This window comes from Phaethon aethereus (genome assembly GCF_964289735.1).
Source record: "Phaethon aethereus genome assembly, chromosome: 4".
NCBI classification, from domain to species: Eukaryota; Metazoa; Chordata; class Aves; order Phaethontiformes; family Phaethontidae; genus Phaethon; species Phaethon aethereus.
The window spans coordinates 72,863,331-72,876,040 of NC_138578.1; the positions used below are offsets into that span (position 1 = coordinate 72,863,331).

General features: G+C 38.8%; 1 protein-coding gene across 1 annotated transcript in view; it reads left to right on the plus strand.

Annotated features, from left to right (window-relative positions):
* Positions 1-10,428, plus strand: part of SORCS2 (sortilin related VPS10 domain containing receptor 2) — a gene marked incomplete at both ends in the record, with an annotated part of 569,250 nt that extends 558,822 nt beyond the window's left edge. Inside the window, 3 exons of the mRNA XM_081999338.1 lie at positions 7,655-7,812; positions 9,986-10,065; positions 10,405-10,428. Coding sequence (XP_081855464.1) covers positions 7,655-7,812; positions 9,986-10,065; positions 10,405-10,428 — 262 coding nt within the window. The remainder of the gene's footprint in view (positions 1-7,654; positions 7,813-9,985; positions 10,066-10,404) is intronic.
* Positions 10,429-12,710: the final 2,282 nt, after the last annotated feature.

Consider the following 12,710-nt stretch of genomic DNA (forward strand, 5'->3'; position numbering starts at 1 on the left):
TGTTCAGCTTGTCTAAATAATTTCATCAAGAAACAGAGCTGAGCTACACTATTATTTCTGATTAATTCCTACTTCATTACTCCTAGCAGTTATGAATAAACTAAAGCTATCGGGACAGTGCATCTGCAATGCTGATTTTCTTAAAAAAGTAGTTTTATCAAAATGCATAGCTCTCTAGACTTTCTCTTTGCACACATTACATTTCAGCTGCTGGGGCAATGTCACGTAGAATGAGTGATGGAAATAGATTAGCGTTAATTTGACACTAGACTGTGTTGAGGGGAGAAATAATTCTGGAAGTGGCCCTTATGTGAGACATACTCTCAAAATTGGGAAGGGATGCCATGCCAGCCTTTGACAGTAGAATATATCTTTAGTCTGCAGTTGATATTCATCAGAGGTATTAGGGTGCTGTGCCATTTAAAGGATTTTGTTCTTGTTCATGGGTCTGTGTTATCATTGGCTATGTTTTTGGTGGTTTTGTGTCTCTGGGGCATTCAGAACCTCTTGGGTTTGACCATACTGGAAACAATCCTTCATAATTATCAGATCCTGATGTCCTTACTCAGCGAGAATTCCTGTTGATTTGTCTCATTTTTTAAAGATTGATTTTTATTTGAAATAAACACAAGTTTATAGGAATGGATGCGGCATTGAGTTTGTGATAGCAATGAGTGCAGATACCATTTAAGGAAGAGTTTGTTTAGATAAAGAATTTTTAGGTCAATAGAGAAAACCCCCTTTTTCCAAGAGTCTCTTCATTTTCTCACCGCAGCTCCTAAGTTTCTTAGAGCTCATAGTGGCTGATTGCTCTAAAGGACAAAGCACAGAATTCTGTATCAGACTGTCTACAACTGAATAAAAATCCGTTTCGCTATTTTAGGTGCCTGCAGCAAGGAAAGCATAAAAATGGTTGATGTGATGTAATTATATTAATTCAGTAGCAATACATGGAGGATTTGCTGTTTGTGGTGTGGGATCATAAAACTTGCTTGTGATGTCTTTTCAAAGCTGTATGATTTATATCTTTTATTAGCTCTTAAATGAGAGCAATTAAATAAGAGACACAATTATGGCATGGCAAAAGAAGTATAAAATATTCAAGAAAGGAAGAAAAAAATGTATTTTCCTTGAATTCTTTCTAAAATGCCCAATGAACCATTGCTTTATAAATAGAGCATTTATTAAGGAGGAAACTATAGTACAATTTGCAAATTGCGAGCTTTAATGTATGTCACACTTGTATATATAATAAGTGAAAATTATTTGCATTTAAATTTTGTGGGGGCTTAATTTAGGTGTGAGTGAGGAGAATTGTGCAATATATTCAAATGTTCCTCAGTAGCCTGAAAACTGCTGTTGGCATTGATGAATGACCATGCAGTAGTATTGAATTTTAGTCGGTATTATGTCTGTTTCTGAGATATTTGACAGAATTATTTTTTAATATTCCTGCTAAGCTTTTCCAAGATGACAATTTTTTTGGTTGCATCCTTCATTTGCAATTTGATCCTTAAAGAATATTGAGCACCTAATCAGTGCTACGTTTGAAAAATCCCTTTTTCCCTTTGTTCTCCCTGTGAACTCTCCCACCCAAATCTTTAGTCCCTTAAAAAAAGTCTTTCCTGTGTTTATAAAGACGGATGGTGAATTGGTGAATCCCCATGGAGTACTTACTTGCGACTATAGTCCCTCTAAAGTCAGTACAGTGAGTATATAAGTTTACAAACTAGTTCATAGAGACTGAGGCTATGAAACTGAGTGCCCTTTGTAGATATATAGGTCGCAGGCTGTAATGCGCAAAGGCAGCTTGTCAGTATTATATGCCTGTATATTAATAATTGATTTGCTGAAAGAATGCCATAGACAAGAAAAATTGTTCAATTTTAGGAGATAATTTCAGCAGAATAACACTTATGGGGCCCTATGGTAACTCAAACAACACATGCAAATATAAATATGAATTATTTCCACATAGAAGTTACAGACATGTGTCAAGTGTTGAAATGTTAATACTTTGTCTATAATTTATAATTTTAATTATATATTTAATATGTAATTAATAATAACCACCTATTTGGGCATCCAGCGACTTTTCACCAGGAACATGTGCTTGAACAACTGGTGCTGGAGTCCCCAGAACTTGTGGAGTGACTCCTGGCAATCCCAAGACTGGTTAGTTGCTTTAAAAAAAAAAAAAAAAAGTAACCAAAAAGTCTTGAGACATGCAGAGTTTTGATCCTTTGTGATGAGAGTAGGTAAACAATTCAGATTAGTGCTATTTTCATCCAGTAAATGAAAAGTAAATTTTAAGTGATAAATGCTGGTGGTTTTAAAAACTAATTCTACTCATATCCCACAAATGAACAAAGATTGGTTTAGATAGTTTGGGGGTGAATTTTCAGCAAAGCAGCAAAGAGCGAGAGGTAATACTCCAGCTGCTAAATCTGACTCTGGCTGTGGCATAAGAGGCAGTGCAGACAATGAACATGCATGGTGGACAAGCCAAGACTAATTTGCTTTTTCTTTGCTCTTGCTTTCTGAGTATGGAAATCACCAATTTGATGCCTCAAGCAACCAATACATTACAATACTCACTACTATGCCTCAGTTGTTTAAGCATCCAGGTAAAATGGACTACAGCTGGTTCTTTTGACCAGAACAATATGAAGCAGCTGGAAAATATTTTTGAGAAATCAGGCCCATTTTTTTTAATGCAGATCTGGGACCTGCATGGTTTTTTTCTACTCCATACCATCTTTACTAAATTTGGTTCAGTAAAAGAACACTTCTTGCGTTCTCTTTTTTATGGGTTTCAAGTCACCATCCAGAAAAAATTTCATCATCCTTTCAGAGCAAGCTTCTATGGTGTGGGAGCCTGGACAGCTGTATGGAGAAGGCAAATAGCACTGTCTGCACTAGGCAGGGTGGAGGAAAGGAAAATTATCTTTAGCCACATCAGAGTTGCCATATAATCATTATGTTACTAGTGGGAGATCTGAAGTCAGCCTTTTCTTATTTTTTAGTTCTGTATAACAGCAGGATACTAGAGTAGCCAAACCAGAGCAAATAGTTGTCTTTTCTACTTGAGTATTTTACATGGTTAATAGTAGTAAATTTGATTCTCTAAAGAGTATGAAAATCGTCATCTTTTAATTTGTATGCAAACTACTTCCAGTTGTACTTAAAGCTGTATACAATGTTTTCACAAATTGCCATGAATCTACTTCAGCCAAATGTATACCATTTTGTGTGTATTCCTTTTTTCCCCACTACTATCAAATGCCACTTTTGGTAAATGAAACCCCTCCTGGGTCATTTCCACAATCTGGAGCAGAAATGTGTTATCTTTCTGCCTCATTGACTTACTATTTCATTTTCAGTCTCTGAAGAAAAGCTATCTTTTTCCCTCACCTTGCTTATAGTACTTTTATGTTCTATCAGAGCAAGTTTAGTCCCAATCCATGCCATTTAGTTATAAAAAAAACAGGCCTCATTTAATGATCCATAATATTTCATAAAAACTTCCTCAGAAATCAAAGTAATAGTATGTAGAAAAGATTTCTGAAATTAAAGAGGCAAGTAAATCAGGAGTGCCTTAAAGCACAAAGAAGTCAGTCATATGAACAGTAATCCAAACACAATAAAGCCAACACCACAATAAAGTATTCTATTTAATGGATTATTATTGTTGTTAGGTATATTTAAGTTCCAAGAGAATGCTACATTATTCCATATTCTGTGCCATGTGAATATGTTCCTATTTTTTATACTAAACAATCTCAATCAAGCCTCTGGAAAATGAATGAAGTTGCATGAAGGCCAATGAACATTGGTTCCACAAAGAAGGAATTGAAAGACAAATAAACCAGAGAGTTTAAACAAGTGAGAATCAATGTCTCATCCCCCTCCTGCTGTTCCTTGCTGCTGAACATTTTTAAGTCCAAACAGTTTCGGGTATGGACTGATTAGAGTTTGTGAATATAGGGAAGAAGAAAAATGCTTTCTGAAATACCTTCTAAAAGGTGTGGGACCTGGAGAGCTTGGAGAAGACCATGTGCTGTGATGTTTGTTAGTAGTTCTGTGCAGAATTAAGTCTCCAGTTCATTTTTTTTTTATGGTCCTCAAGGCAGGCATGAATATTTCTTCTTCTTCTTCATGATTGAAATAAAATGCTACAGAGAATACAAAAGGAAATAAAAACATAAACCATGGAGTGCTGCTCAGCAGAGGTAATGGTCTCCAGTGATGGATGCGAAGCACATGCATTTTGCAGCTGAAGAGTAAACCCCTAAAAGAAATTATTGCATAATCTTTTTCTCTGTTTTTAAAAATGTGCTTTCAATTTTCATATTGCTGATATAAATCTCTTGGGTCAAATTTCAGGTCTTGTCATGTTTTCACAGTAGTCTTTTATGTAGACCCAAGCATTTCAGCTCTGCCTATTTCAAACAGTTACATTGGACTCAACATAAATTGCTTCCTTAAGAAGAGCAAAGCACATCAGTGTGTACAAGGGGTTCTCTCTGTATAATTAGGGGTAGCAGCTTCTTTCCTATATGTTAGACCAGTGAGGAGCAACTGGAAAATTGCCAGAATCACGCCCATCTTTAGCAAGGCTTCAGTATCCACATCCTGTTTCAACCCACAGTGCAGTTGTCCCTTGTAAACAGAACATCTGGCACATGTGTTAAAAAGGCTTCTTGAAAAGGCTTGGACTATCATTTTCTTCAGTCTGGTTGAGTCTCTTCCTTGTAAAACTGAACCAATATGAAACACATAGAGATCTTTTTAATGTATAAAAGGTCAAATGCCTACAGTGCATGCCTTCACAAGACCTGTAATATTCTTCCTCCCATCCATACTCTGTGTTACAATCTAAGATGCTTTTCTCTGTAAGTGTGAGGAGCAAAGCAAAGTGTGGAAGAGTCACCAAGTACCTCAAATTTATACCTTCCACAATAGATCTGTACTTAGCAGGACTGGGCTCATGAGGGTTAGGTGAGTGAGAAATAACAGCTTATGCCTTTTCTCCTTTTATCTGTAACCTATGAAGGAGTGTTCTTAACTACAGTAAGTTTAATGGTTATTTGTGAACTTGTGAGTTTTCTTCGTTCAGGAACCCCTTAATATGCTTAATAGAATGTGTTGTGATTGTGGTGATCTCTAACTAATAAGTCTTACCAGAGATGTGAGTTGAAGCTTCAGGATTTACACCAAAGACTGCACCTTCTTGACTGGGTTTTAGATAGGTCCTTCAGCCTGGGCAGACAACAGTTATACTAGCAGCTCTGCTCCCTTAACTGCAAAGGTCTGATGTGCCTCAAACCCATATGGGTTTGAGATGGATAACATTTTTATTATGTCAAAGATATTTTGATAATGCCATTGATGCTTCTACAATCTGTCAGAAATACAGTTTTGAGAAGGTCCCCTGATTATTGCAGAAAACACGTGTTAATTCTGCAAATGTGTTGCAGAGACATTCTTCTGGTTTTGTTCGCCTAAGGCATTTGGCAGTGGACTGAAAGTGAGCAATTTGACAGGTTTGATGCAGGTCTGATTGAGAGGGATATTGTTTTCCACATGACCAGTTTCATTAGCAGACACATTAAAAACAGTCTGTAGTTACTGGCCCTAGAGAAAAAAAAAAATCAAAATTAATTACCTAAACTATTTGTTTTGGTAATGAGGAATGTCCTTCCCCCTTTCAGCGTGGCTGAGAAGGGAGGAGAGTGATGCAGGGCCTGGCTTTATTTGATTGAAGTTTGTGCTCAGACCTGTTGAAGGGGTCATAATAGCACAGTGTTGTGCTATCAGTCCTCTTTGCACCCTTGTCCTTTGCATTTGATTAGTCCTGTGCTTTATTTACTTCTTGCTCACTGAGATACAGAAAAGAACAAGAGCAGTCAGATTTCTTCTTTGTGCTGCTTATAAATAATGGGATAAAATACCTGATTTCTGTATATATATAATTTTGTATGTGTGTATATACCCATACCTATACAGATGTGTGTGTATGTGTACGTATATAGGTGTAAAGGGTGCAATTAATCTCTTGGATAGTTCAAATTAAAGGGAAGAAATCCTCTTCGGTCATCTTTCACTGTTTAACAATTTCTGTTTATTGTAATTACTTTGATGCAATGGAAGGTGCCATTCAAAATAGTTTGCTGCAGTAACTTTTATCTCAAGCTAAGATGATGCTACCTGGTAAAGAACTTTTCTTCTGAAATGACATTTAAAGACAGGTCATCTTCAAAATCCTGGAGAAAACAGAGCAACCTGTGTATTTATCCAGCTTTCAAACTGCTGCCAGAATATGGAGCACAAGATGGTTGTTTTTAGAGAGATGTCTAAAAATTAGTGTCACTTTTTCTATCATCACACTGTCTAAAGGAGCTCACCAGAAACCTCAGCTTAACCTCAGCAGTTCAACCTCATTTTCTCTTTTCTTCTCATTGTCTGCCTGTTGCAATAATCTGTGTTTAAGCACAGCCTTTGACAGCCATGATCTGCTGTCATGCTGATCAAGCTGTCAAGCTGCTTCTTGCAGTGCAGGAAATGGAGCTCACAACCTGCAACTCCCTAATCAGAAGTGTCTGCTTGGTGCCTAGGAAAGGATGTCCTTATGTGCGCAGGCAGATTGCAGCTACAGCAAAGGGTATGGCTCTCAAGAAATGTTTAAACCATAAATTTTGTTGTAGTTAGAAGTCCCAAAGTACTCCCTTTGATTTTACAAAGTCTAATTTAAGTTAATCTAGTTAAGACCTCTTTATCAATACTAAGTCTTAAGCCTCCCAGTCTCAGCCATGGTGCTAAATGTTCATTAGAGCTTAAACAGACATTTAATAACATGCTTTTTGTTTTCTAGATTCAAATCAGAATGGACGAATTAGATGCTGTCTCGTCTAGAGAGTTTTGTCTAATTCAGCAGTTCCCAGTACTCCTGGGCCAAGCTTTACACTCTGTCCCCTTCAGCGCTGCCTGCTTATCTTCATCAAACCTCTCCTGTCTTCTTATTTGCACTTGTTGATGCCTGTTTACCTCCTTATTCCTTACCCCTTGATTCTGGCCTCCTGGTTCCTCACTCCCTGCTCCCTTTCCATTCCCTGTCTCCTGGATTTTCCCTGTTTCTTTCCCCTCAACCCTGATGGAGTATGAGTGCCATTCAATGCAGTGTCAGCCCACCTCACCAGGATGTGATGATTGTGACCCAGCTTAATGTTTGTGAAGACACCTGGAACCAGAAATGAATGCCTGTTGGGCCTTTCTATTGCTTGAGTTCTTAAAAATAGTTTTTCTGTGGTTTTGGTGATTTTTTTTTTTTTCCCCCAGTATTGTTCATTGTCTGTCAACCTTAATGAGAAATTGATGCTTAATTATTATATTGGTATGAACACCGTAAGACAGTTACATAAAACTGTGAATGAGAATAAAGAGTTGATAACTTTAGGTTGTGAAGACAAAATTAAGGGAGGGTGGGATCGGACCTTCAAAAGTCCCTTCCAACCCAAGGATTCTATGATTCTGTGGTTGGTGCTGTTGTGTGATTCTGGTACGACCTCGCTCTTCTGGAGCTCTGCTTTGATGCCAGTGTGTGTGCAACACAAAGGAACTCCATCACAAGACTTTTTCTCATTGTCCAATTTAGGAAACTGCCAGGCAGAAATGTCTATGCCCAGATGCACAACGAAAAAGAGCAGGAGATGACAAGCCCTGTTAACCACAGTGAGGACACCCAGAACATCATCCAGGGTGAGGAGTTTATTGATGATGATCTGGACTCTCAAACACTAGGTAACGCTAGAGGTAACTTCATTTTTAGTTCATAAATTTTCATAAATAATTGATTTTTAATTGATGTTTGTTTTCATTTTAGCTTTTTTTCATTTTCTACTGAGATTCATGAAGAAGCAAATAGTACACCAGTAACAAAGGATTATCTCAGTTATCTTCTTTTGGCTTTCTTGTGATACAGGCTAATGTATGGATGACATGCTAGATAAAGCACAAGTACAGAGATAGTACAGTTTAATGTCAGGAGACTTACCTGGAAAATTTTAGAGAGAAGTTACATTTGTCAGAACAGAATATAATAGGTAACAGTTGAATTAACTCAATAATACCTTGAATTAGTGGAAAATGGAGTTTAGACCAGAAGGATTTGTAGAGTGAATGTTTCCATGATTTCAGATCGATTGTGTCTAGATTCATTGTTATATTGCCATCATAGTCCAGTGGCATTTAAAATTTTTGTGATTAGAAACATTAAATTTATTCCTGTGTAAAAAGTATCGTAAGTCTTCCCTAATTTAGCTGGTAACTCTAGTATTCATGGGGTGGTCATAAGGAACCTGTGAGAGAAACTTTTTGTGAATATCTCTCAGTGCAAATTATTTCAGTGTCAGGTGAAAGTGTATATCCTGGCACCCTGTGGGTTTTTTTTAATGTAATATGGAGTGCTGATCTATAAAGTTCATTTCTTGTGAAATTTACTGTTGTGCTGACACTGCTTTCAAGGCACAGTCTGAAAAGTGTGGGACAATGGAAAAAGCTCCCCAGTTCCATTTCTACACATTTTGTGAAAACAAATCAGGTAACCCAAAGCCTTTGGGATTCGTAGCAGTAGATTCATGGTGTAACAGACAACTGTAATGTCTTCATGAACCCACGGAAGAAGATGTGTTTTAGCTGCTCCAGAGGTAGCCTGGGGAAGGACAGAACTTTGGCAGAGGAAAGATTTCTTTATCTTTGTTTTCACCTTTATCATTTCTTGTTGATGTCGTTCGTTTCATTTGCTGAACCGCACTGCTTCTAGGTTCTTGGAGGTGTTAGCTTTGAGCACAAGGGAAGAATCCAGCCTCCTGCTTTGCCTTGTGTATTTCTATCTTCTCTTTGACAATCTTTGTGTATGAGTATCACTGTGTTTTCATTCAGATTTTGCAAGACTATCTTGGTTGCATTCCTGACTTTACTGGAGTTAGTTCCGAAACCAACCCTGGTAAAACAAAGTCTATGTTAAAATTGTTTGATCAACTCATCTGCAGGGTCTTTAGAGGAGAAGGCTGAATGCTAACAAAGTCCTTGCAGACATGCCAATTAAAGTGGAGCATTCAGGCACCTCTAGTAACATTACAAAAGCATAACTTCTTTTAATGGTAGGAAATCCCTTATGGCCTATTTATATAAGGCAGCTTGGGATGTTGGAATAAAGAAATTTTACCTTGATTTGTAAAACATTCAGAAATAATCTCTATTTGCTCTGCACTCCTTACTCAGGGGAAAAAAAAAATCTTTTATCTGGGCAGAGCATTATTAGGGTTAAAGAGTGCAAGATCGTGATGTTTTGATGTGAAAATTAAGACAGTTAGCAAATGCAGTTCTCGAGGTGATTTGTGCTTCTGCCAGGTTGTCAACACCAGCAGCACTTCCAGCGAAGCATAAAGAGTTCGTTTCTGTGGATCATAATCATCCATATTTGTCAGCTACTGCACAGCTTTTAGACGCAAGACTTTATTTAAGACATGAAACTATACTTCTGCTTGCTGTGCTGGTTTGTTACTTGCAATACTTTCCACTAGCTCCGGTATTGCTCAGTACTGCCAAGAAAATATTCCTGTTAATGATGCTCCTCTATTTTATCTGGCTAGATCATGAAACATTTTGTAATCCCTGCTTTATATTAAATTCTGTTTTACAACATTACTTGCAGAAGGTTCCTATGCTATGGAGATCCCTTCTAGTTTTGGTGAGCTTTCTCCCTCCCTGTTGGGAGACGTCAGTAGCAGCCTCCTCTCCATGCACAGCAGGGAGTTACAGGCCTGGGTGTTCTGTTTGTTCTCTCTCTTCTCATAACTTTTGAATTTCCACAGTACAGTATTTCCAGACTCACCCATCCACTTTTTGTGTTTTCTATATATTTTATGTTGCCTACTTTATCGCAACCCCCACCTTGGGACTCCTCAACACCATTACCTTGCAGTGACTCCTTCTGGGAGAAGTGGCAACTTGAACAGCTACAGAGTTCCCCTATTGCTGATGCCGGTCAGTGTCCAGTCCCAGGTCAGTGGCATGTCGAATGGACGCCTCAGGTTCCATTCTCCTCCCTCACCTGCACCCCTCAAGACAACTACACCTTTTTAAGCCACAAAGAGAACCACCTTATGCTGTCACTGGGATAGAAACCCTAGGAATTTGCCACAAATCCACCACCATGAGTAGAAGCTTTGTGCGAAAGTATGCTGTAGGTACATGGAGCTGTTGCACCAACCTTCACCTGACCTGTTGATTAATAAAGCCACTATCTTTATGCGATTGACTTGTCCCTGCAATAAAAAGGGTATTTATTGTGACGTGCCTGAAATACACTAATGCTGGCCTTTTGTTTCTGTATTTTCGTAGGCAATCACTCAGGCGTGGTTTTGAGCATCAACTCGAGAGAGATGCACAGTTACCTGGTTAGCTGATATTTACAGCTGAACACAAAACCCGAAAGACTCTTCTCTGTATCATTTTATTTTTCCCTGGTGATGTCACAAAATTGCAAGTATGGCTGTAATTGCTGGTGGAGAGGAGGTTTCTTATCAGTCCCGTGGAAATAAGCGTCCATCATCAGTTACCAAGGGAGAAGGATAATACGTCTTGTGGTTAACTCTATGGCCTGGGAACTCGTTACGATTGAAACTCAAACTATGGTAGCAAATTTGTAGCCCTAGGCACCTTGAATGCCACCTTATTTCTTTTCTGTATATGCTCTAGTTCTTTATGTTTATTTTTAGAAAGATTGACTGTAACTTTTTAATTATATTTTTAATTGAGGTATTCAGCGGAAGGCTGGGACTCTTCAGCCTGAAAAGGTGATTTTTACACAAGCGACTAGACCAGAACAGATGGTTGGTTGATCACGATGACATATTTTTAGGAGGCCAGGTGTTTCTGTACTGGAAGAGGACTGAGCAAGGGGACAAATGCACTCCTAGTCGATAAAAGCTCTTAACTTAAACATGTGTGAGACAATCTAATGAATTTAGGCTTAGGCCCTTCTGTGGATTAAAGGAAGTAAAGTGTTCATTAAGATATCTTATAATATAGGGTAATGCTCTTGTAAGTGTAGCAAGTCCTGACAAACCATCAGCACCAGTATCTTCCCCAATCCCACCCCGTGTAAAAGAAAAACACCAGCTTGATGCTATTTCCAGACCAGGTGCCTTCACTTGCAGACAGTCATTTCAGTTGCTTTCTTGTCTCCTGAGCGAGGACCTCTAGGACGATGGCAGCTGCTGGATGAGTTATCCTGTAAAACCCCATGCTGGTGGCCTGTCTCTTCTTAAATTTCCAGAGAGTGTAAATAGCTCTTTTAAGTCACTTTTATGGTTATTTTTTAAAAACTTAGGACAGAGGTGCTGGGTAGGTCAAGAGCTCTCCTCCGGGCAGGACTGGGTAGCACACCGCCATCCCCTTCTCACCCGCATCCTTCTTTGGGATTTTCCTTGGTTCTTTGCCCTTGTAGTCAGGGCTGGGCAAATTCTTACCTGACTTTTTCCGCTCGGGTTGGTTTGACAATCCAGAGGGCCATGGGGCGATTTAGGGGTTTGTATTTCCTTTCCATCACCACAGGGTGTCACTCAGTCCCTACCACAGCTCGCCCCTGTTTCTGCAGGAATGGTGGTGGGGCTTCTGAAACAGCTGCCTGCAGAAACGCTTGTGAGTCAGGTCAAAGTTTCCTAATCCCAATTTTGTGAGTTGGGTCAGAGTTTCCAAGTCCTGATCTCTGCACCCCTACGGAACAGCAGTGTGGTGAATCCACACCCCACTGGTCTTTTCCCTGTGATTTATGGAGCCATGTAGGAAACAGACTGTGGTGTGAGAAGTTTAAACATCTGACATCCTGTGTGGCACAGCTGCTTGGGATTAGGATGCTTCTCTCAGTAAACCTGTATAATCTCTTCACTTTTTGCCTTCAACAGAGAATAAATAGCTCTTTACTCACTGAATGTCATACTGATGCTAGTGGCAAGCTCGCACACCACCTTGCTTAAGGAGGATACAGATAACTAACTACATATTTCTGAATAAACAAACAGAAAATAATGAATGCTGGTAAAACAGAAAAGAACTGTCTTTAAATTATCATATGCATTGGAGTCATTCCTCCACGTAGCTGTGGATATCCTAGATCATATTGTCATCAAATGCAAGGGAATGGGATGTAGTAATTCAGTGTTGTACTGTGGGCTCTCACAAACACCACAAGAAAGCACAAGAAAATCTCGATATACAGAATAAATTTATTGTAAGGAACTAGGTGGAAACATTAAAGTGAAGATTCTGAAAAGCGCTTGCAAACTGCTCAGGAAAATAATTTCAAAAACTGTTCTAAAATTTCTGCCTATTTAGTTGTAGAGTGCCATGCAAACTGATTTATGGTGAAGCAATGCTCTAGCTGACTGTTGTGTGCCAGACTGTGTAGAACTCCAAGGTGTTACATGTATTTGAGTCTGGGGTTCTTGAAGAGAAGTGCAAATACAAAATGTGCTGTGCGTTGGAAACTCTTGGGATCATTGCACCAGAAGCTTTCCCTCCTCACCAGATCTTTATGCTTTTTCTAGTAGAAATGAGCTGGAGCAGAGAATAAAATAGTATAACAAACAGCTTGCTTGTTCCTGTGAAAAAAATCTGAAGCGGGTTATTTGTGTAGGGCAGGTGAG